Raw genomic sequence first — 25,187 nt, forward strand, 5'->3', positions numbered from 1 at the left:
TCTCTGTATGGACTTCACTCTGACAACCCAAAGTGTTGGACACAAAGGAAGGAGACTGTTTGGTTTATATATCCCTTCAGCACTTTCTATGGCTTCAGGAAGAACAATGTTGGAATATATGCTCTTCCGTTTTACTGATATCAAGATCACGTTTGTTACATCCTTAACAGTACTTAGTGCATCACCAACCATGTCACAGCTGCGGGCAACCTCTTGCAGAGCCAAATCTAGTGAGTGGTTGCCGCAGTGTATGTAAACTGACTTGAATATCAGTGATCTTTTTTTGACCACCAGAGAAACACCCAGACATATTGCCTGTTATGATATCCATGTTATAAATAATAGAATACAAGAAACACAACTATGCTATTTATTTTAAAATCTTTATTTTATTTATTTATTACATATCTGAAGATCTTTTTATTTATTTTATTCTTTAATTTAAAATTTATTTGAAGATCTTTTTATTTATTTATTTAAATTTATTGTACTTTTAATTAATTTATTTTAAGATCTTTATACATCTTTATTTTAAAGATGTTACGTGAAGTTCCAGTAATAAATGGAAAGCTTCTAGCGTTGTACAAAAGACCTTGCTTTCTTCTTTTATTTTATTTATTTATTTATTATTTTAGTTATACACCACCCTTCCTTCCACCAGGAACCCAGGGCGGCAAACAGAAACACTAAAAACACTTTAAAACATCATAAAAGACCTTAAAATACATTAAAACAAAACAACGTTAAAAACATTAAAAAAAACTTTAAAAACATCTTTAAAAAAAGGGTTAAAGATATTAAAAGACATATTAAAAGTAATTCTAACAGACGCAGACTGGGATAAGTCTCAACTTAAAAGGCTTGTTGGAAGAGGAAAGTCTTTAAAAGGCTCCAAAAAGATAGCAGAGATGGCGCCTGCCTAATATTTAAGGGGAGGTAATTCCACAGGGTAGGTGCCGCCACACTAAAGGTCCGTTTCCTATATTGTACAGAACGAACCTCGTGATAAGATGGTATCTGCAGGAGGCGCTCACCCGCAGAGCACAGTGATCGGCTGGGTATATAAGGAGTAAGATGGTCTTTCAGGTATTGTGGTCCCGAGCTGTGTAGGGCTTTGTACACCAAAACTAGAACCTTGAACTTGGCCCAGTAGCAAATGGGCAGCCAGTGCAGTTCTTTCAGCAGTGGGGTGACGTGTTGGCAATACCCTGCCGCAGTGAGCAGTCTCGCCGCTGCATTTTGCACTAGCTGCAGCTTCCGGACCAACCTCAAGGGCAGCCCCACATAAAGTGCATTACAGTAATCCAGCCTGGAGGTTACCAGTGCGTGGACAACAGTGGTCAGGCTATCCCGGTCCAGAAAGGGCCACAGCTGTCTCACCAGCCGAAGCTGGTAAAAGGCACTCCTAGTCACAGAGGTCACCTGGGCCTCTAGAGACAAAGATGGATCCAGGAGCACCCCCAGACTACGGACCTGCTCTTTCAGAGGGAGTACAACCCCATCCAAAGCAGACAACTGACCAATTATCCGAACTCAGGAACCACCAACCCACAGCACCTCTGTCTTGCTAGGATTCAGACTCAGTTTATTGGCCCTCATCCAGCCCACCACCGAGTCCAAGCACTGGTCCAGGGCTTGCACAGCTTCTCCTGATTCAGATGTTATGGAGAAATAGAGCTGGGTGTTGTCAGCATATTGCTGACACCTCGCCCCAAATCTCCTGATGACTGCTCCCAAGGGCTTCATATAGATGTTAAACAGCATGGGGGACAAGATGGTACCTTGCGGCACCCCATAGCACAACTGCCAGGGGGCCGAAAGACAGTCACCCAATGCTATTCTCCGAGAGCGACCCTAGAGATAGGATCGGAACCACTGTAAAACAGTTCCTCCAATACCCAGCTCACCAAGTCAGCCCAGAAGGATACCATGGTCAATGGTCTCAAAAGCCGCTGAGAGATCAAGTAAGAATAACAGGGTCGCACTCCCCCTGTCCTTCTCCTGATAAAGGTCATCCATCAGAGCAACCAAGGCCGATTCTGTCCCATAACCAGGCCTGAACCCAGACTGGGATGGGTCAAGATAATCTGTTTCATCCAAGAGTACTTGCAATTGCTGCGCCACAACCCTCTCAATCACCTTCCCTTAAAAGGAAGTATTTGCAACCTCGGTGGCACGGAACGCTTTCTACCAACTTCGGTTGGTGGCCCAGCTACGTCCCTATCTGGATAGAGACAATCTCGCTTCAGTAACCTCTAAATTAGATTACTGTAATGCGCTCTACGTGGGGCTGCCTTTGAAGACGGTTCGGAAACTGCAGCTCGTGCAAAATGCAGCGGCCAGATTGTTAACAGGGACCAGGCGGTCCGAACATATAACACCGATTCTGGCCCGCTTGCACTGGCTACCTATATGTTTCCGGGCCCGATTCAAGGTGCTGGTTTTAACCTATAAAGCCTTACACGGCCTGGGACCACGATACCTGATGGAACGTCTCTCCCAATACGAACCTACCCGTACACTTCGTTCAACATCGAAGGCCCTCCTCCGGGTGCCTACTCAGAGGGAAGCCCAGAGGATGGTAACAAGAAAAAGGGCTTTCTCAGTGGTGGCCCCCGAATTATGGAACGATCTCCCTGTGGAGGTACGCCTGGTGCCAACATTATTATCTTTTCGACGCCAGGTAAAAACATTCCTTTTCTCCCAGGCATTTTAATAATTTTAATTTTAATTTTAATTTTTAACAACATTTTAACATCTCAATTTATTTTTTAGCATTTTAGTATGCTAGTATATTTGTATTTTAGTGTGTTTAAATTGTTCTATAAGTGGTTTTAATTGTATTTTGATGTCTTGCTTGTTGTGAACCACCCAGAGAGCTTCGGCTATGGGGCGGTATAGAAATTTTATAAATAAATATAAATAAATAAACCGGTCAGTAGTTGTCATAAACCAATGGGTCCAGGGTGGACTTTTTCAGGAGTGGTTGGATCACCGCCTCCTTCAAGGCGCCCGGAACCACTCCCTCCCGCAATGATGCATTGACCACACTCTGGATCTACTAGGTCAAACCCCCTTGGCAAGCTTTAATAAGCCAAGAAGGGCAAGGGTCGAGAGGACACTTTGCTGGCCGCATCATCGCAAGCACCATGTCCACGTCATCAGGCCGCATCAACTGAAACCATTCCCAAGAAATTGCAGCAGACGTTGCACTGGACTTCTTTTCCATCTCTGAAGCATAAAAAGGTTAGCTGGAACTTACAAAGGGTATTCCATTATCCATAAGCATTCTGTAATTTTTACTTTGAGCAATTACTACTTAAGTTTTTCTCTTTTTTATTCAAGTGTATTTATGATTGTGACAGTGCTAGAATATGACCCATAGAATATTTAACCCATTAAATAAGCAGATGTAAAAATGCACCTGCAAGTAGGTCACCATGACATAACCTGCCTGCCAGTCTTGAGCCCCCCCCCCTTTGAAAACAGTTCCAGGGTCCCTGAACTAGAACATTTTATTTCCCTCATGATTCATCCTAGAAAGCTGTGTCAAATTTATTTTTATTAATTTCAAAGCCTTTTTATTGGTCAATGTCATATGATGGTCAAGACAGCCTTTTGTGTTTCAAGTTGGAGGTTATGTTCTATTTCTATTTTGGGTGCATTAACACTTGAATCTGTAATCTAAAATCAGACTGATTACAATATGTCGCTACTTCAGCAATGACTAGCTATTGGAAAAAAGAGGATGCATGTTTTCAGCCTGCTATGTTTATTTAAGACAAGGTGGGCATGGTCAATTAAAAACATAGAGCACACCTAGAATTTTGCTAGAATATATTTCACCTCCCACTGTTTTATCTTGTGCAAATTGAGACACTCCTGAGGTCCACTGGAGATTATTCTGCAGAAGTCAGTGCCATTATTCCACAATTACGTTTGGAGTTTGTTTAGTGTAAATTTTGCCAAGTGTTCCTGTACTTCACATATTCCACAATTATGTTTGGAGTTTTTTTAGCGTAGTTTTTGCCAAGCGTTGCTGTACTTCACATATTCACAGAAATAGAAACAAAAGAAAATGATTTCCTATAGGAAACTTCACTAAAATTGCAAAGGAAATCAGACATATTTAAAGTGACCATCTGAACTATATAAACTGTCTTAATAATGTTGCTTCCTCCCTGCTAAAACAAGATCAGCATAGCACATGTCTTCTTTCTATTATTTGGGCTGATTGCAGGTGTTGCCACCGCTCACCATATGCTCAGAGGCACATGTTACCAAATTCTTCCAAGCTACACAGCAAGTGGATTGGACTGTGAAAGACCAACCCAAATAGTGTTTGCATTTTGACCAATTTGTAGGGCAGTCCAATATCTCAGAGAGGAAGTCAGGTCTCCTGCTCCCCTGGTGCATTCACTATAGCTGCCCAATTTCCCTGCTTTGTAAAGTTTGATAGAAATATCTGTGGGCTATAGGTGCATTTTTAAACTGCAAGATTTTTTGCCTATTAGTGAATTTCCCTGCTTTTTAATCCGGGAGGTAAGAAATGGGATCCTGTGCAAGTTTGCTGAGAATGGATTGATCATTTGCATGCTTATTGAGTTCAGTGGGATTTACTCCCCTGCAATCATGCATAGGATAGGTGAAACTGACCATAGGTGAAGGGGAGGGGAGGGGAGGAAAAGTAGAGGGGAGGACTGGGATAGAAGCAGGCAGGAGGGGGAGAGGAGGAGAAGGACAGGTCTGACCATTTGCATGCTTACTGAGTTCAATGGGATTTACTCCTACACAATCATGCTTAGGATAAGGAAAAACTGACCATGGGGGGGGAGGAGGAGGGGAAGGGGGATGGGAAAGGAGCGTATTGGAGGGGGCAAAGGAAGGGGGAGGGGAGGGCAGGTTTGATCATTTGCATGCTTATAGAGTTCAATGGTATTTACTTCCATGCAATCCTACTTAAAATAGGTAAAACTGACCATGGGGAGGAGGAAGGGGAAGAGGGAGGAGGAAGGGGAAGGAGGGGATTGGAAGGGGATGTTGATGGGGAGGGAGGGGCAAAGGAAAGGGGATGGAAGGGGCAAGCGGAAGGGGATAGGAGGAAGGAGAAGGGAGGGTGGGTTTGATCATTTGCATACTTTTTGAGTTCAATGGGATTTATTTCTGTGCAATCATGTTTGAAAATGGAAATGGACTGCCTTCAAGTTGACCGGACTTATGGCGACCCTTTGAATAGGGTTTTCATGGTAAATGGTATTCAGAAGTGGTTTTACCACTGTCTTCCTCTGAGGCTCAGAGGCAGTGACTGTCCCAAGGTCACCCAGTCAGCTTCATGGGTGTGTGGGGATTCAAACCCTGATCTCTCAGGTCGTAGTCCAACACTGTCCCGGGGTAGGGGCAGGGAGGGGTGGAGGATGGGGAGGGGAGGAGATTGGGTGGGTGGGCACTGGGCAGAGGGAAAGCCCCTTTCCTTTCCAAAAGGAAAACATTGTGAACAGTATCATTGCTTTTCAGCGTTTCCCCCACCTTTTTATTCTACAGAAGGCGCATGTAGCCTCCCACCCAAATTTAAACCAAAGCTGTCCCTGGCCACTTCCACACCAGGCCTTTTGTTCACTTTGGGCAGTCATGGCTTCTCTCAAAGAGTCCTGGGAAGTGTAGTTAGTGAAGGGTGTAAAAATACATTTTTAAAAGGATTTTTAGAAATTGTGTTTTATTTGAAAAATCTGAATGTAACATATATATTTGCCATAAAAATGCTTTAATTAAATGAACTCAATAAAATATTTATTTCCTTATTTATGTGTTTTCAGTCGTCTTTCTGTTGGCTTCTACTTATAGTATTAATCTATGCAGTAATGGCCAAAGTGATTTTTTTTCCCAAGGAAAAGTAAATAAAACAAGCTTTATAAACTCTTTTAGCAGTTATTGTCCTTGCCAACTTTTATTTTGCATGTGTTCACAGCCTTGCAAGAAGAAGGGGAAGGAAGGGTGAGGAAGAGGGTTGAATTTGTTGTTGTGTTAAATGTCCCATCCCCCGTCCCCCCCCCCACGCAAGGGAGGTCTTGTTTGGTTATCTGTGTTATTCACACACAGACAATGATTTTAAATCTTTTGTTTTGTTTCCCCACCCCTGGGGCTACTTGATTATGTCAATCAATAATAGTAGCAGTACTGCAAATACTGAAAAATATAGGAATATAATGCTATTGTGTATGTAGGAGGCCACATTACTATCAGGAGAACAAAAAACAGTATTATTTTCACAAATTGCCATACTAGGCCACAAACATACAAATTTAACAAAATGTGAACCACCAAGACTGAGTTTGAGTGGTGATAATGTGAGAAAGACCTCAATGGATGACTGAAGAAACTCTTAAAATGGTTAAAGAGAGAAGGAAAGCAAAAGGAGACAGAAAGACGTTTAGAACCCTAAATGCACAATACAGAGACTAGTACATAGGGACAAAGAGAAATAGAACCAGAAGAGCACAACAAAAAGGGTAGAACAAGAGTTTATTTATTTTATTATTTATTATTTTATTTATACCCCACCCTTCCATCCAGCAGGAGCCCAGGGCATTCAAGAGGCAGCTGGACAGCCATGTGTCGGGTATGCTTTAAGTTGTATTCCTGCACTGAGCAGGGGATTGGACACAATGGCCTTATAAGCCCCTTCCATATCTACTGTTCTATGATTCTATTATTTTTGTGCATACATCATCACCATCTCTAACCATCACTATGCACTCACCTTTATGGCAGGGGTCACTATCATACCATTTGCTGGGTTCATGGGAGCTTTGACCATGTACAAGATATTCTTCTTCTGTGGGAAGTCATAGACAGAGACAGTGACTTCTGTTGCACTACTGAGTCCGTGAGCCTCCACCACAATCTTCTCTTCAGTCTCTACCCGCAGGACACTTGGGGTGATGAGGGAGTAGCTACAGAGGAGAACAGAGTTTGCTGCATTGAGTTTGTTTACTGTATTTAAATTTATTTATTTATTAAATTTATATCTCGCCCTTCCTCCCAGAAGGATCCCACTGTCAGACCACATCTCCATTCTGTGTCTGCTGACTCTCTTGCTTCAGAAAATTCAAGAAACAAATGGTTTCCTTATTTATTTATTTATTTATTTAATTACGCTTTTAAACCGCCCTATAGCAACGAGCTCTCAGGGCGGTGTACAGCAAAATAAAACCACATTTAAAAAACGAACAAGTGTGGATTAAAACATACAGTATAAAACATATTTAAAAACAAAATTAAAATACGAATAAAATAAAAATACAATTACAGTTAAGTTTAAAATAAAATTAAATGTAAGTTTAAAAGTTTAAAATGCCTGGGCGAAGAGGTAGGTTTTTACCTGGCGCCGAAAAGATAACAAAGAAGGCGCCAGGCGTATCTCATCTGGGAGGGCATTCCATAATTCGGGGGCCACCACCGAAAAGGCCCTAGATCTAATTGTTGTTCTCCGGGCCTCCCTATGAGTTGGGACCCGGAGAAGGGCCTTAGATGTCGAGCACAGTGAACGGGTAGGTACATAGCGAGAGAGGCGTTCCATCAGATATTGCGGTCCGATGCCGTTAAGGGCTTTATAGGTCACATTTTTAGTCACTGCTCACATTCAAACCGGTCACAGGTAGGGATAGTGGAGAACTCCTCTATTTTTGGACGTGGGTGTAATTTGATAATTCACATTGTGGAAGCATTGGATGTCAATGCAACACTCTAATTCACACTTCCCAAAACAATACACAGACTGAAACATAACCTTTGTTCAAAATTTGCATGTCTGAAATTTCTCCAACCAAATAATGTGTTCTGCAATACATGTATTAAAGGAAAATGTGCATAAATGCATATATCAGGGAAAATTGCATAAAAATGTGTATATTGGGAGAAATGTATATCAAAATGGTGTAGAACTTTTGCAAGTATTTTTTTTTAAACATACTCATGTGGAAATGTGGCAAAACAGATTTGAAAAATGAGAAACTGGAACTGACAGATTTAGCCATCCCTAGCTGAAATGGACGGATTCTAGCCAGGTGTGTTTTCACAATGGGGATGCCTCAGAACACAGTCCTGTTACTTTTTTTTGCAGACGGCCCCCTCAAGACGGCCCCCTCCTAGACTCCCTCTGTCTCTGCAATCAATCAAGGCACCTTCTGGGATGAAGGGTGGGATACAAATTTAATTAATAAACAAACAATAAATAAAGTTGCACAATTATCAAATGCCGAGCATGTGTTTCCTGATTGCCTTGAGAAATAAGAGTCACGAGGACCTGAGAAATTGAAGTTTACATAGCGAGGAGGGTAGACAGCCAAGCCCAGGTATTTACTTTCTTATGATCACTGCAAGCTCAGGCTGCCAGCCAGCAGCAAGTTTTGGGGGAGTGATTGGGATTTGCATTTAACAAAGGTTTAAAAGGGAAGTATGGCACAGTATATAGATTCTTGCATGCTGAAGACGCTGTTGTCTGCCAGCAAGTGCTTCCTTTCCTTTGCCCCAAGGAGGAGTTTTCTGAAGGGAGGGGTTGTTCAAGTAGGGTGTGCATGTGTGTTTTCGGGTGAGAGCGAGCATGAATGAGAGAGAGCTTTTGTTCGATGGGGACTTACTCCTAAGTAGATGTGCCTTGGATGGCAGCCTTACAGCCCATCCCCATGGATGCTTTCTCAGGAATAAGTCCCACTATGTTCAGTGGGGGTTACTACCAGGTAAGTGTGTATCTCTATAAGAACTGTAGGAAGCTCATCAGAAAACTCTGAGGATGCAAGTGAAATCCCATGCGACTGATTTTGTGTGTGTATGTGAGCTCCATTCTAAAGCAGTAACTGGAAACCTTCTCAGATTGGTACCTTACTCTTTTCGAGCAGAGAGACAGAAAGTGTATTGCTAACCCTCTCATTTTTTAAAAAAGCAAAAAAGGCGTGTGTGGTTTTGTTCCAGCCCAAAGCCAGGAGTTAAGGAGCGAGAAAAATAAGTGTTGGGGGAGGGGGAGGTGTGTGTGCAGATCTGTATAGCTGGCTGTGAGTCTGGATGTTTCTTTTTGGGACGTGGACTTATGTTACTGTAGGTCTTTCACCTGCTGATCTTAGTCTGATAATGTTCATTCAGTATACAACCAGGCACTGTATTTCAGATGGAGAGGGTCGAAAGTAATTTAAGATTCATATGAATTCTGTTCAGATGCTCATGCTGGGATAAATTCAAGCTTTAAATAGTTAAAAACCAAGCACTAATTAATTTCTTGTGGTTATTTATTAATATTTCATTTTTTTTCTTTTTCTTTTTTGAGCAAAAAGGATTTGAAATCCCCAGTCATCATTTGATGCCCTTGGGCCCAACCTATCTCACAGGCTTGTGAAGATATATAAGGAGGTGCAAAATGGCTGCAAAGGGGGACTTAGGCTGCAATCCAATACATACTTACCTGGGAGTAAGTCCCATTGAACCCAATGCACCTTACTTCTGAATAGACATGTACTGAATTGCAGCCTTAATGCTTGTATCACAGGATCAAACTTTTTTCCTTAACCAAAATGATGCATCTTTATAAAGGAAGGGACATGCTTTTGTCTCTACCCACTACCCCTCTTAGTACACCTCCAGGCTTCAATCAATGATTATTGTGTGCTTACATGCATGCATTAAATCCCAATTGTATTCAAGTATGCTTACTCCCAGGTTGGTGTGTACAAGGGGCCCTTTCACCTTCTCTGCCCCTTCCTCACAAGAAAGCCTAGGCTATACTCACTTACACCTGTACTCACTTACTTGGGTGTGAGCACCATTAAACACAAAGAGATTTGATTCTCTGAGTAGACATGTATACCATGGGATTTTTTAACATCCATCCACACTTACAGTGTAGTAGTAGAATCTGCAGAAAATAACTTATAAGTAGTACCTGATCTCAAATGGAGATTACAAGGAGACAGAAGCCATTAGCTAAGTGCAGGGGAGGGGGAAACAGCAACTCTTTAGGACCATCAGGATCCCTGGTATCCAGACAATTTACTTATCAATTGCACAGTCTGAACGCTAATTTTTATTAAATAAAATATTGTATTGCCACCCTAGGCTTCTTCGGAAGGTGGTGCAGGATATAAATTCAATAAATCAAATAATCTTAGAAGGTTGCATAATCTTAGAACAGGATGTAGGTATGAGGGTGTGTGGTGGGACTATTATGAAGGGATCCTGCACTTCTAAATTTGCCACCACACTACTGATTCTAGCACACCATTAAAACTCAAACACCAGAACTGGATGGACTGCATTCTAGCCCATCCTCAAATTCCTAAGAAAAGCTTCAAAAGCTTTTTTGAACATCCTACACGCAATCTATACATAACTACTGGGGCAAGGTCTTTGTGTGGGTCAAGCAGTACACTGTTCTGGGGACAAAGGGATTGTACAAATACAAGAACACATGTCTGGGTTAAAAAAGGCCACAACTCAGTGGCCACAACTAGAGACTCAGTGAATGCACTAATGTGAGAGAGGTGGTTGGTTAAGCTCAATGAATAGGGCCTGATCTTGTGGGGGCCTACTATTTTTATGCAGGCCGCTGTCCCACCCACCCCTAGCCCTAGCACCCCTCTAAGATTGTGCAAGGCCATGTGATGTCTCATGAGCTGTATGTGTGTGTGGGGAGAGACTGGTCTTTCTTTGTTGCATGGAAGCTGCTGTGCCAGCACCACCATACAAAGTGGTCCCCAGCATTCAGGAACTGCAGCCAACCATGGGTTGTCCCTGTTGGAGTAGAATGGTCCAACCACAAAGCGCAAGTCAAATGAGAAATTTAGTTTTTCTAAATGTCCGCTAAATTCATAAGTCTTAGAAACAGTGGGTTTAACAGTGCAGAGCATAGTGCCACGGGGTGGGTACAAGAAGTTTAGAAAAATACAAATTGTTGTTCCTTTAGATGACTTACAGAATTGCAATTACACTTTCTTTTGCTCAAAAATTGAGTGAGGAATTTTAAGATTGCATCATATACATGATATAGTGATAAGCCCACTGTGAAAGTGCACTCAGTACATTTTGGTCAAACACATATAACCCCCCCTCCCCGAATGAGTTGGGAACATGTTCTTCCTGTTTGCAGTAGAAGCCAGCCTGCACATTGCACTGATTGGCTGGGTCCTAGTGAGGTCATGAATCCCATTCCTCTTCAAATTCTTTCTGCTCTATTTCTTCTGGAAACTTGCATGCCTATTATCTCCACCCATAGATTTTTATCCCCTGCAGTTCTCAGACCCTTTGAAGAAGGGCCATATCTGCAGAAGGACCTAGGTTCCCCAGCATCTCCAGGTAGCTTTGGGAGACTAGAGAGCTGCCACCTGTCAGTATAGCCAATACTGACCTAGATGGACCAATGGTCTGACTCAGTATAAGACAGCTTCCTATGTTCCCTTCCAAAGGCAGCCAAGCAATGGCCAATAGGATCAGGGATTTTATTTGTTTTAGTTAAATTAGCAGAACGCCAATACTGTATCTGTGCTATAGACTTCCTACTCTACTTAACAGTCATCTCCTTTTCCCCATGGAAGACTGGGGGACTGTAATCCACAGCAAATAAACTGGAATGAAACTATTCTGTTCATTGTGTAGGTATATGTGTGTCAACATATATATGCCAACAGATGCAGACGCCTTCTGTTTTAATTTTTAAGCACTGTTGAAAGCCTTTCTGTCCACCAGGCTTATGCAGGCAATTAAGAAAATGCTTTTTTCACGACTGTTGACTATTTTTATTGTATTTTTAATGTTTTTTATTATATGGTGGTGGTGGTTTTTAATGTTGTAAACCACTTCGATATTGTTAATGAAATAGTGGCATACAAATATTTTTATAAATAAATGGTGAATTACTATCAAAGAAGACAGGGTACTGAAATCAACCGAGTCTTGTGGCATCTTAAAGACTAAGAAATTTGTCAGATGCAAGAGTACCTTGTGACAACTCTGGGAGCCCCATATAGAGCAATCTGAAAAGATGACAGGTGTGCTTTTGCAACCAGCAATCAATGTATTCACAAGCCTCAACCTGTCTGATAGTTGAGTGTCATTCAGAATGTGAATCTAACTCTACTGATTATTTTCTTACTGTTGCTGTGTTTAATTTTTACTGTAGCTGCTCATCTTTAAAATGTATACAGTAGGGCCCCGCTCATACAGCGGGTTACGTTCCGGACCCCCGCTGTAAAGCAAAAACCACTGTGAAGCAGATCCCATTGACTTACATTGACCCAAAATGGCGCCCGGCGGCAAAAAACCGCCGTAAAAACAGAACAAGAGCTGTAAGGCGGGGCCCTACTGTATTCTCCTTGTACTGACATTGACCAGACACTTGTTCATACCCTCCTTGTTCCCTTTGTAATTTTTTTCTTTTATTGTTTTAGTTTGTTGTTTATGTGTTATAAAGATTTATGTGTTATAAAATCCAATAAACATATATTTACCCCCCCCCCAAAAAAATGAAAGGTGTGGAGCACCTTTATAGAAGAAAAACATCTTCTTCATGAAGTTATGTTTTGGTTTAGAATAAAAGATCACTTGTGGGTATGGGAGCAGCAGACCATAATAGACGTTTATGTCATTATGGATGGCCATACTGATAACAGTATTTTTTGTCTTTCCCATTCATGACACTAGAACTCAGAACACCCACTGAACTTGACTGCAATTCTGTTAAGGGTTGATAAAATAAAGTACCTCTTAATTAAAGGCAGGCAGGGTGGGTAAGCAAATGATGGAAGCACCACAGGAGGAAAGATGTTTTACCTTTCCACCTGCGCTCGTTTCCCAATCCCCATCCCAGCAGCAGCTAAGAATTGAACTGCAGGGAGAAAAGGCACAGACAATACAAGGACCTAGCAAGGCAGCTGCCCTGAGCAACATTTATATATCTATTTCAGCCCTCACCCAGCACACCACCCAAACAGCTGCTTTGAAGCCTTAAAAAACTTTACCAGGAGTTCTGATAATGGATTGCCCACATCCTGCACAGTTTGGCCCTCTGGTTGGAGAAGAAAGCCCTTTTCCTACCATCCTAGAAAAAGCTGGATGTTCTACCCATTGAACCACTGATTAGGAATGGGTTACTCTTTAGTAGTTCCACAGTTAATGCTGTTGTTTTAGTTAACTGTCTATTATACACATTTTATTGTTTACATTTTGTAAATTGCCTTGAGAAGGTTAGATAAAAAACAAATAAAAGCAGAGGACACAATGAGATCCACAAGGCTCATCCCTGAACTCCTTCCAGTTTTAGCCAAACAATGGCTTCTAGTCACTGTTGCCTTCTTAAAATACTAACTGAGGGGGCCATCACAAAAAGGAAAGGGATATGGCCCAGATATGAACATGCCAGTTACCTATTGGTTAACTGGCAATTCAAAACAACAAAAAGATTTAGGTTCTGCTTCACTTAACCTCCCCCCCAAACACACTAACCCAATATTTAGGTTTGAGATAAGGTTTAGTAACTTTTTAATTGTAACCTTCCCTTTCGGATGTGCCTACTTCTGATTTACACCCAATGAGGACATGATATATTTGCTGTATCAATTACTCCATAGCCTCCCAGAATTCCATCACATCTGACACTGAGTGATGGCATCTGTGACAGTTTACCTAATTCCTAAAATTATCGTGTGGGACATCACTAACATCACATGTATATTTAGCTGTGCACAGACACACTAAGAAGCCACCATGACAGGGTGGCCATGCACTCTACTATACAGAAGACAGTCCTCTATTTGAAGGGCTGTCTCTTCAAAGTCCTGCTTAAAGAGGAAGAATCCTGAGATGAAAAAGGAAGAGCAGCAGGGGCTTTGCAATAGTTGCCCATCGACAGCAGACTAAGCAGGTACACAAGGCACCTGGTGATAGTCTTTCCCGCTATGGTGAGAGGTTTTTTATTTCCATATAAATTCTAGTAGTCATTGCTAAATATGCATCCATACATATAAATGAGCATATGCAAATATTATGAAAATCTGTGTCCTCTTTTGGGAATGCATTTTCTCTTCTTTTGGTGATGCGCAAATGCAAGGCTGGTCCTACCATTAGGCAAAGTGAGGTGGCCATCTCTGGCAACAAATGACAAGTTGAGGAGCAGTAGTAGGATGTTAGAAGACAGAAGTATGTGGGCTGCCCTGCACCCACAAAGCCATCCTGTCGCCCTTAGGCACAGTAGAGTCCTTTCACCACTGTATTAAAATAAGATTCAACATGCCCATCTGGTCAACTTCTCTGCATAGAACTGGAGTGGGGGCACCATCTTGTCCTTTGCCTCAGGCAGCAAAATGGCTTGGACCAACTCTGCGTACGTGGCCACTCTGCACTACGACTGACCCTAGCATTCCAGCATATGTACACACAGCAAAATAGGCACGTATGTCATTGTCAGACATGCCAATTTACAAAGAACCTAAATCAGTAGTCAGGAGGCTAAATGGAACCTGCATGTACAGAGGCAATCAGAAACTGGAGACACCATCAGGAGAGGGCTGTTGCTTACCAAAGGCTGCCCACTCTTGGTGGACTGCAAGACTGGGTGAATTAAATTCTGAGTCAGAAATTCAGGGCTTGCCATACCATTAATGACACAGTGAAGTGGCTTCAGGGAGTATGTTTGGAAAGTTTAATTATTACCCAGTTTATTATTATACTTTCATCACCAAGATGCTAATCTGGGAAAATTCATTTCATTTTAAGCAGTTTCAAATCACCCCTAAAAGGAGTACAGGCCTGAATATTAGGAATCTCCTTAGCACATAACTTCAGAAAACCAAAAGCAGTGAGAAATGCTTTTCTGAACAGAGAACTTCCATTGCTTAAAAAAGGGAGTGCTAGGACTGCTGAAATGCACCTTGTACTTACAGTTGGCTGTGAGAAGAAGTTGGGAAACAGACGACGAGAGCAGCCACCAGGTAGAGAGCCTTCCCCTCCATCGTGATCTGGAGGACCAGGAGAGGTAGATTACAGTCTCAGTATTTATCCTATGAGCCCCCTCTGAAGCCATGCCCTTTTGCAATCACTCATTGTTTAATCAGTAAATGGGGAGGAGTTTGAGCAATCTGGGAATTTCAGAAGAAAGCAAGGCTGTCAAAATTCACAAAGGTTTATTTGTCTTTTTAAAAGAAGCAGCTAAGTAGTATGTTTGTGCAACCTGCTCTTGATAATCCTGGTGGGAGATGGCACAGTATGCAAACATGATCTGGATCTACTCTAGGTTCTCAGTTCAGACTGAAAACTCTTTCACATATGCACACACACATACACACACACACCATTGGAGGGTATGCCTATCCAGTCCTATCTTGGGGCACAGCTTCCTGCCCAGAATCTGCCCCCTAAGAAGAAAACCTTAATGTGGACAGTAGCAACAAGAGGTCTCTGTAGTTGCTTCATAGTACATCAGCCTTTGTATAAATGGATCTTGGATATGCAGGCATCCAAGATGGTGCTACCCATGTTTTGAAGAGTAGCTTGAATGTTCCCTTTGTCTCTGTTTGGCCAGACTTATCTCATGGGTAGATTGTTTCACTAAACTATTCGTTTTCAGTTGATACCCTGACATCGTTGTTGTTGTTGGGGTTTTGTTTTTTTGAGACATCTGTATAATAAGAGCCCTGTGCTGACATTATTTGCTACTTACTACCCACAATTATACTTGGAGAGATTGGAAGTGGGCCTTGGGCTCATCCATTCCCTCTCCTCTCCTGCCCAACTCATCTCACTATTGGCAGGAGGGAAAGTTAACAAGTGTGAAACAACAGATCCACCAGATGATTCCTGACCAAACCAGCCAATCTACTAGCCAATCAGGCCATTCACATAGTTACACAGACAATTAAAAACACAGCAGAATTGATACAAACAAAATACATTGTCATACAAAAATAAGATTAAAGATTATACCATTACAGTAACTGATTGACATGTATTAACATATAATATCATCTAAAATGGTAAGTGATTAAGGCCAATTTCCCTAAAGCCAATTTAACAAATGTAACAATCCTTAATGTCACATAATAATTGGTTCCAGCCAATAGAAATAAAATTTAGCTTAAAAGAGAGTTGTTACAAATCCCAAAAATAAGGGGCTCAACATATAAGATCCTTAGTTCTGAAAAGAACATAAGAACATAAGAAGAGCCTGCTGGATCAGGCCAGTGGCCCATCTAGTCCAGCATCCTGTTCTCACAGTGGCCAACCAGGTGCCTGGGGGAAGCCCGCAAGCAGGACCCGAGTGCAAGAACACTCTCCCCTCCTGAGGCTTCCGGCAACTGGTTTTCAGAAGCATGCTGCCTCTGACTAGGGTGGCAGAGCACAGCCATCATGGCTAGTAGCCATTGATAGCCCTGTCCTCCATGAATTTGTCTAATCTTCTTTTAAAGCCATCCAAGCTGGTGGCCATTACTGCATCTTGTGAGAGCAAATTCCATAGTTTAACTATGCGCTGAGTAAAGAAGTACTTCCTTTTGTCTGTCCTGAATCTTCCAACATTCAGCTTCTTTGAATGTCCACGAGTTCTAGTATTATGAGAGAGGGAGAAGAACTTTTCTCTATCCACTTTCTCAATGCCATGCATAATTTTATACACTTCTATCATGTCTCCTCTGACCCGCCTTTTCTCTAAACTAAAAAGGCCCAAATGCTGCAACCTTTCCTCGTAAGGGAGTCGCTCCATCCCCTTGATCATTCTGGTTGCCCTCTTCTGAACCTTTTCCAACTCTATAATATCCTTTTTGAGATGAGGCGACCAGAACTGTACACAGTATTCCAAATGCGGCCGCACCATAGATTTATACAACGGCATGATGATATCGGCTGTTTTATTTTCAATACCTTTCCTAATTATCGCTAGCATGGAATTTGCCTTTTTCACAGCTGCCGCACACATTGGAAGAGCATTCCAATAAAAAGTGTACCAGCTCCTCAGCCTTCAGGGATGTGTCTGGGCAATGTCTAGCCACCCTATGCTGAGCACCATAATGTTCCTTAAGCTCCAGAAACTGTAAAGAATTCTATCCATTTTTGGTCAAAAGCCATCTCAACTCATATGAGCAAATAAAATACAAATATGGAGGCAGTTTCCCAGGAAGGGCAGCAATACTATTATAATCCATATTTAAGCAAAACTCAGCAGTGAGTGCCATGGTGGTCTGAAATTCAACACCAGTTGTCTAAAGACCTCCTCATAGATACCATCATAGCCCCTCATAGTCAAGGCTGTCCTGGGCTCCTGCTGGGAGGAAGGGCGGGATATAAATCAAATAATAAACAAAATAAATAAATTAAATAAAATAAATAAGTGGGCTAACAAGAAAAGCAACTTAGAACTAAAAGTACACACCATGGCTGCCCATGGGTCCCTCCCCATATCCTCATATGTCAGTTAAATTAGGTGAAAAACTATATTGAGCCACAAAGGTTAATGGCTGCCCTCTGAACCAGTATTCCCACTGGATAACAAGTCCTCTCCTTTCTCCTGCCCCACTCACTGCTGGCAGTAGGGAAGTTAATGAGGGTGAAACAATAGGCCCACCAGATTATTCTGACCATTGGCTGTGCTGGCTGGGGCTGATGAGAGTTGTCCAACAACATCTGGAGGGCCACAGGTTCCCCTTTACTGTAAAGCTGCTTTAGAAGGAGAGAGTTGAGAGCAGATAAATAGCGTGTGGCTGCATGGATGGAGTGGGTGCTTAAACCCTTTCAACTGTAGATCCATCCCGAGTGCCTCCCCATATGTGGGATTCTAATGATGGTTAAACATGCACTGGGAACCCTGCAAGGAGAAAATGGTGGAGGGGGGGCAACAATTTGGATTGGAGAAGAAATGAACAGGGAAAGGGTCAAGCACCCCTTGCTCCCTGCTTCAAATTGTACCTTTATCTTATCTTATTTATTTATATAGTGCTTATATGTCAAAATGGCTTCTAAGAAGTTTACACTATAAAATCAAATGCACACATAATTAAAATAATTGTAATTCAGTCAGAACAGTAAAACATCCATAATTAAAATATACAATAAAACAAACGAGTTAAAAACATACAAACCTGTTAATAAAAATCAGAAGTTCAACTTCAGGGGAATGCTTGCCTAAACGTGTGTGTCTTCAGAAGCCAGCAGAATGCCAATACTCATGAAGCCTCTCATATTTCAGCAGGGAGGGCATTTCACAAAGGTACCACCAGTGAAAAAGCATGCCTCCATGTTACCACAAACCCAGTTTCAAAATCACCAGGCTGTGGCAAAACTAACTGGATTCCTTTTGCGGAATGTAATGCCCTTACCGGGCAATGGAGTGGTAGATGTTTTTTGAGGTAACCTGGTCCATGTTAGTAGCAGAATCTTATAACTGGCTTGGTGGCTAATAGGCAGCTCATGCAGGTCCCTCAGCACTGATGTGCCTGATAAGGAGCACCACTCACCACCTGGGCTGTGGCTCACCAGCTGCAGAGTCTGAACCAGCTTCAACAGAAGCCCCACATAAAGTATATTATAATAGTCCAGACATGAGGTTACCAACACATGTGTCACAGTGGCCAAATTATCCCTGTCCAGGAAAGGGTGCAGTTGATGAACTAGTCAAAGCTGGTGATAGGAGCTCTTTGACACAGACGCCACCTGGGCCTCCATGGCCTAAGATGGTTCCAAGGGCACCTATACACTGTTTACCTATTTCTTTAGATAGTGTGCAACCCTGTCTTGAACAGACCCCCAGAGGGTCTCTCTCTTAGCAGGATTCACCTTCAGTCTATTGAATATGTTTTGTTTTAATATGTTTTAAAGTATGTTTTTAAGATATTTTAGAGTGTTTTAGTGTTTTGTTTGCTGCCCTGAGCTCCTTCTGAGGAAGGGCAAGATATCATCATCAACAACATTGACCTAATCCACTCCACCACTGCCCTCTCCTGAGTAGAGCTGTGTCATCATCATACTGATGAAACTGCCTCAAACCTCCTGATGATTGATTCTAATGGTTACATATAGATGTTAAATAGCTTTGGGGACAATATAGTGTCTTATGGCACCCTGCAGCTAAGCTGCCAAGATATGTACTTCCTAATTCTATTGCCTGGTACTAGTCATGCAGGTAGGAACAGAACTACCATGAAACAGTTCCTCACAACCTACTCAGATGAGCCAGGAGGATAACCATGGGCAATGGTATCAAAAGTCATTGAGAGATCCAACAGCGACAGTAGGGTTGCATTTGTCTTATCTCCCTCGAAGGAGGTCATCTGTCAGCATGACCAAGGCTGGTTCTGTGCCAAATCCAGGCCGGAACCTAGATGGTAATGTCCAGATAATCTGTTTCCTCCACAAGTGACTGCAGCTGAACCACCAACCCCCTGTCAAGCACTAAGTGGTAGTTATCAAATACCTCAGGGTTGAGGGAGGGTTTTTTCAGGAGTGGATGTACCACCAACGTCTTCAAGGCAGTTAGGACAACCTGCTCCCACAAAGATATGTTAATCACCACCCGGACCCATCCAGTCAACCCCTTCTCCTTCCCTGACATGGAACAGGCCTGGATGGGCAAGGGTCAAGAGGAGAAGTGGTGGGATGGGCAACCAGAATCACCTTGTCCACATCCTCAGGTCTCAATAACTGAAATTGCCATCAGGATTTTGTTACACATGTACATATCTAACATGTAGTTCTACCCTAACTGATCTGAGAAAGCCTGCATTTATTTGTACAGAAGTTGTCCTAACCATATGAAATGGGGTTTCCAGGTCCATGGCCTGAGACTGATCCTGTATCTTTAGGAGAAGAGAAAGTCAGCCAAGTGCAGGTATTCTTGCAACTCCGTAATGGGAAAAACCACAAGGTGGAATTCTCCCTTCCCCCTCACTGGAGGTGTTCCAAAGGAAAATTATACCTATGCTCCTTTATGGCGCTGAGATTTGGGGCCACGCTAACATCCAGTCGCTAGAGAAAATCCAAAACGCCTTCATCTGTAGGGTGTTGGCAGCACTGAAGGGAACTCCCATTCCCTTTTTGAGGTCAGAGACAGGTCTTTATCCGGTAGAAGCCCTAGCCCATGTGGCTCTTGTCTCCTACTGGTTAAGATTAGTCTCTATGAATGACACCCGGTTGCCAAAAAAATGCTTTCTGGAACAGTCACAAAACCCCTTACAAAACAACTGGCTAAATAGGACTGAATCTACCCTTGCCTGCTATGGGATAAGCTTAGAGTCCCTCCCTGCCTATGTTTCTACACGAGTTAAATCGTTGATGAAGGATAGAATATTTTTCTATTCCAAAAGATGGGATATTTACGCCGCTACGCAGATGACTTTTTCCCATTGGTTCCCCATGTTTTAAACCTCTTTTATTAGGGAACCTTACTTCTTTTTAGAGGCTCCTTGGCTGAGAAAAGCCTTCACCGCCTTACGTTTCCAAACAATGCCATCTGCCCTCCTTGATGGGAGATATGGAAACATCCCATTTCACCAACGTTGCTGTATATGTAACTCAGGCGAAGTGGAGGACATTGCTCATTATTTGCTGAGTTGCCCTCTCTATAATACCCTTACGGCTAAGTTTTTCTCTCCCATCAGTCAGCCGACTAAGAATAGGCCGATCCTTGAACAGGTATGCATCCTTTTAGCGGGCACGGACGTTTTTGTAACCCAACAAGTGACAAATTTTGCCTTTGCTGCAGAGAAAATTAGAGCTAAGTACCAAAAGGAAGCAGAGCCACGTCCAGTGGTTACTGTTCCCTCCTAAATTGTTACACGTAGGCATGACTGGGCCTCAGCCACGCTTTTATCTGGTTGGTTTTGTTTCCTTGTAGATCCTATATATGGACTTCTTATTTTTGAATAGGATGGTTCAAATTCTCCTCTTAGTGTATAATTTTAACCTAGTTGATTATTTTTATTGCTGACTGATATGTGTATTTTATATTGGTGTTTGTTCTTTGTACTTGTATGTCATTGCAGCGGCCTTTGGCCATGAGCAATAAAGTATTACTTACTTACCCTTCCCCCTTCCCAACTTTTAAAGATACAGAAGACCTCTTGGAGGCCGCAACCAAGAGGTCTTCTGTATCTTTAATTGTGCAGGGGGAAGGGAGAATTCCACCTTGTGGTTTTTCCCATTACAGTACTGCAAGAACACCTGCACTTGGCTGACTTTCTCTTCTCCTAAAGATACAGGATCAGCCTCAGGCCAAGAACCTGGCAACCCTAAGAAATGATTAGAACTTAGCCAATATTTCTCAGAAAAGTTTTCTGAGAAAATTTATTTTATTTTTCTCACCCCTTAGGAAAAAAAGGCCACTTCATATAATTTTATATGAATATTCTCCATCATTTTTTTTCTTTTTTATGGTGGAGACAATTCCTGCAACCGTACCCTGGAATATTAGGTCTCAGGCAGAGTAGAGATGAACTTTGTAATGCTGTCACTTATAATGGTGAAACCCACTCTCAAAAAACTGTTGGAGAATTTATCCTCCCCTGGAGAAATTTGGTACCATAGCTGTCCCAATTTTTCTACCCACAGATAAGGTGGAAAATTGTGTGAGGCCATTTAGAAATTATATAGCTGTATGCAGATTAACATGGTGAGGGAATAGTCTGCGTTTAAATAAACATTGGAGTCAGTGCCAGATTCAGGCATAAGCTAAACAAGCTACAGTTTAGGGCCTCACAATCCGCAAGGGCCTCAAAAAATTTCAGAATTTTGGGGGGGGGCTTTTAAATTTTTATGTGTACTGAATATATATATATATATATATATATATATATATATATATGATGTAATTTTTTAACAAAGGGCCTCCAAGCTTTATATAGCTTAGGGCCTCACCAAATCTAAAGTTACTAAATAAATAAATTAGTCTGAAGGAAGGAGTTGGGGAAGGGGGTGCACAAACCTCTTGCAAGACCAAGGTGAAGTCACCAATTTCTCCCAGTTACAATCCCATATTGAAAATTATTCCTGAAAAGAGCCATGGTTGAGGAACAATAAGAAGGCCTCCAAAGAATCACGTATGTATCTTTCCTTACAGGTCCAACTTTGAGGAACTTGTGAATGGTCAGGCATGTTTCAAACACATGTTGGCTCTTCTGTTAAAGTTCCCAGGTGGGGGAGACTTGCAGCTGGCTATTTGCAAGTTTCAAGGGCTAGCCTCTTCTGGCATGCTTTAACTGTTTCTTCATGCTATGTGTTAAGAATGTATGTGGGCAAAAATAATTAGCAGTATAGGTTATGATGTCTCTTGTTAGATAAAATTGCTAGATAAAAAAGATGTTAAACAAGCAGCAATTTACAAATTGTTCCTGCACATCAGTAAGGAGTTAATAAGGAAATGCTGTATATCAGCTGGTTTCCAGTAACTGGTTTGTTCTTTTGGCAAGGGTATTTGGATAGAAATGGAGCCTGGACAATCTCCAAAGACAATCTGTTGCAACATGCCTGCATGTTTACTTGACCCAAACATTCAGAAAGGCTTGCTCAGTCAAAAGCAAGTGTCATCATACTGGGAGTGAGAAGTGATCTATGGCTATAGGTGCTGCAGGTGAGAGGCAGGAGGCACCAAAGGTATTTCAGTGGGTGTAGAATATCTCGAAGAAGATGGAGCATCCAATGAATGAGGATTCTGCTTACTGACTTTGTGGCAGTCCTTCTCACCACCATGCCCTCACCATTCAATCAGCAATTGCACTTTTTTGTTTTGGCGGGGGACACATGTCATACTTTTATTAAGACCCATCAATGTTCACAGTGTAGGTTGAGACTTTTCAAGGTGCACAAATGCAGGCTTTCGGCTCAGGCTGAGTTGAAACAAAAATTAAAAAGGGTAAATATTAGGGTTGCCAGGTTCATGGCCTGAGACTGATCCTGTATCTTTAGGAGAAGACAAAGTCAGCCAAGTGCAGGTGTTCTTGCAACTCTGTAATGGGAAAAACCACAAGGTGGAATTCTCCCTCCCCCCTCCCCAACTTTTAAAGATACAGAAGACCTCTTGGAGGCTGGGCCTGGCAACCTAGAGGTCTTCTGTATCTTTAAAAGTTGGGCAGGGGAAAAAGAGAATTCCACCCTGTGCTTTTTTCCCATTACAGGGTTGCAAGAACACCTGCACTTGGGTGACTTTCTATCTTCCTAAAGATACAAGATCAGTCTCAGGCCATGAACCTGGCAACTCTAGTAAATAATGTATGTAGTGTCAATCCCCATACGTTTTATTCTAATGAACTAACACAGCTTTATGACCAGATTTACATTTTAGTACATAGTGAGTGAGTATGGTATAGTGGTCATTAGAGTTTTAGATTCCCATCTGTATAGGTATTCGTCTAGGAGGAAGTTGGGGTGGTCAGTAGTTGAAGGTATGTTATGGAGTTAACCAACTTAACCAAGCTATTTCCTGGATTTGAGGAAGTGGCAACTGTAAGTAAGCATGGAACTTTATTTTAATAAAAAACAGTATTGCAGCTGCATTTACTGAATAAACGTTTTATGGCTCTGACCTTGAAGGTCTGGAAAGTGCAGATGGCAGCTTGCTCTCCAGGGATTTCCCAACTGGTTCCCCTTCAATTCCACCCTGGATTTTATAAGATGCACAGACAACTCTCCTGGAAAGCATGAAGGGATAAAGTTCTCTTTTGTTTGAGAGACCCATTTTGGATCTCCAAACCTTTTATGGAGCAAAGATTCCAAAACACCTCGCAGAATCTATAAGTGCACTGGATGCAATGGTCCCAGATCCACCACTATTGTTCAGCCACAGGTAAAGGCTCAAGCCATAAGAGTGCTTACAGCTCAAACTCTACAAATTTCTATTGCACAAGGATATGGGCATTTTGGAGGGTCTAAAATTGCTGTAAACCGCCCAGAGAGCTTCAGCTATGGGGCGGTATATAAATGTAATAAATAAATAAATAAAACAGATCTGGGAGGGTGATCTAGGAAAAGTTATAGACAATCAGCCATGATTATACATGGCTGCCACACAACTTAAGGAGGCCATGTTGAAGTTAGCTCAGAGGTCAGCTTTCACATGAGTCCCAGAGAGACGTCCTTTCTGCTATGCCTTACCTTTTCTCAGACCACACTTCCATATACATTTCTCTGTACCTGGCTCACTTCCAGTATTGGACACAGAAACAGAGAAAAGTAGTTAGAGCAACTACTTGTGAGGAGATTCGGCAGCAGCTCTCTCCCACATATTTCTTTTACTGCTAAACCAACCTTCCACTTTCTTTATGGTAAGGATGGCCACATACTGCTAAGAAAAACTTTTGCTTCTTCGCTGCCATCACCACCAGTACAGAATAGGCTCTAAGATAAATTATCTGGGTCAGAATTGTTGGTTTTTTCCCCTCCACCTGTCTTCCATTATCCCATCTGCTGCTTTCCTGCCACCTTCCTGGTAAACCATGGAGTTGAACAAAATCTATACAGAGGAGGAAAGAGCATAGAAGCATCTGTGTCTACCACTCAATCTCAGAATCAGTTTGGTTGCTGACTTGTCCTCAGGACTGCCAGACATTGTCTGTGGAGCCTCTCCAAGCACTCAGGAGTCCCCGGGGATTTACTGTCCTTTGAGGGCAGACATCTCCATTCACAAAGGAGAACTTTGAGAAAAAAATCATTTCCAATGTTGCCTTGAGATCCCACCGGGGAGGGGGGATTCTACAATGTAAGCACCAATTCCAGTGAGGTAATTTATTTCTGAATGAGTTTCATATCCTCAGATACAGTGTATTAATACTATCCTTTCTGGAGCCAGATCTATGAGAAGAACTTGAAACATTATGGTCACAGCTGTGAAGAAATGTAATTACAAGGATAGGCAATTCTAGCACACTAATTTCACATCTATGCACTCAGGAATTCACATCTAGGTGACTCTGTGAATATATTTGCCAGCAGATGAGAGCTTCAGCAACCTGTGGGGGGGAAGAGGGAAGGGGGGTTTTGGTGATGTGGAGCAAAGGGGGGAGCTTCAGCCACCCATGGGGGGCTCTGGCCTCCCATGTGGGGTGGGGTTGGGGTGGAGAGTGTAAGGGGATGGGGTGAGGGCTAGGGGGCACCTGGCAGAGGTGATGAGGGAGTGCTAGGGGCGCATAGCAAAGGGGATGGAAGGAGGGCTAGGGGGGTCCTAGCAGAGGGGATGG

At 42.3% G+C, this 25,187-nt stretch overlaps 1 protein-coding gene across 1 annotated transcript in view; it reads right to left on the reverse strand.

Moving 5' to 3' along the window:
- C3 (complement C3) overlaps nucleotides 1-15,023 on the reverse strand; it is a 115,501-nt gene extending 100,478 nt beyond the window's left edge. Inside the window, exons 1-2 of the mRNA XM_061639347.1 lie at nucleotides 14,917-15,023; nucleotides 6,758-6,950 (exon numbers count right to left, since the gene is read on the reverse strand). Coding sequence (XP_061495331.1) covers nucleotides 6,758-6,950; nucleotides 14,917-14,987 — 264 coding nt within the window. The 5' untranslated portion in view covers nucleotides 14,988-15,023. The remainder of the gene's footprint in view (nucleotides 1-6,757; nucleotides 6,951-14,916) is intronic.
- Nucleotides 15,024-25,187: the final 10,164 nt, after the last annotated feature.

This window comes from Rhineura floridana, chromosome 1, assembly GCF_030035675.1.
Source record: "Rhineura floridana isolate rRhiFlo1 chromosome 1, rRhiFlo1.hap2, whole genome shotgun sequence".
NCBI classification, from domain to species: domain Eukaryota; kingdom Metazoa; phylum Chordata; class Lepidosauria; order Squamata; family Rhineuridae; genus Rhineura; species Rhineura floridana.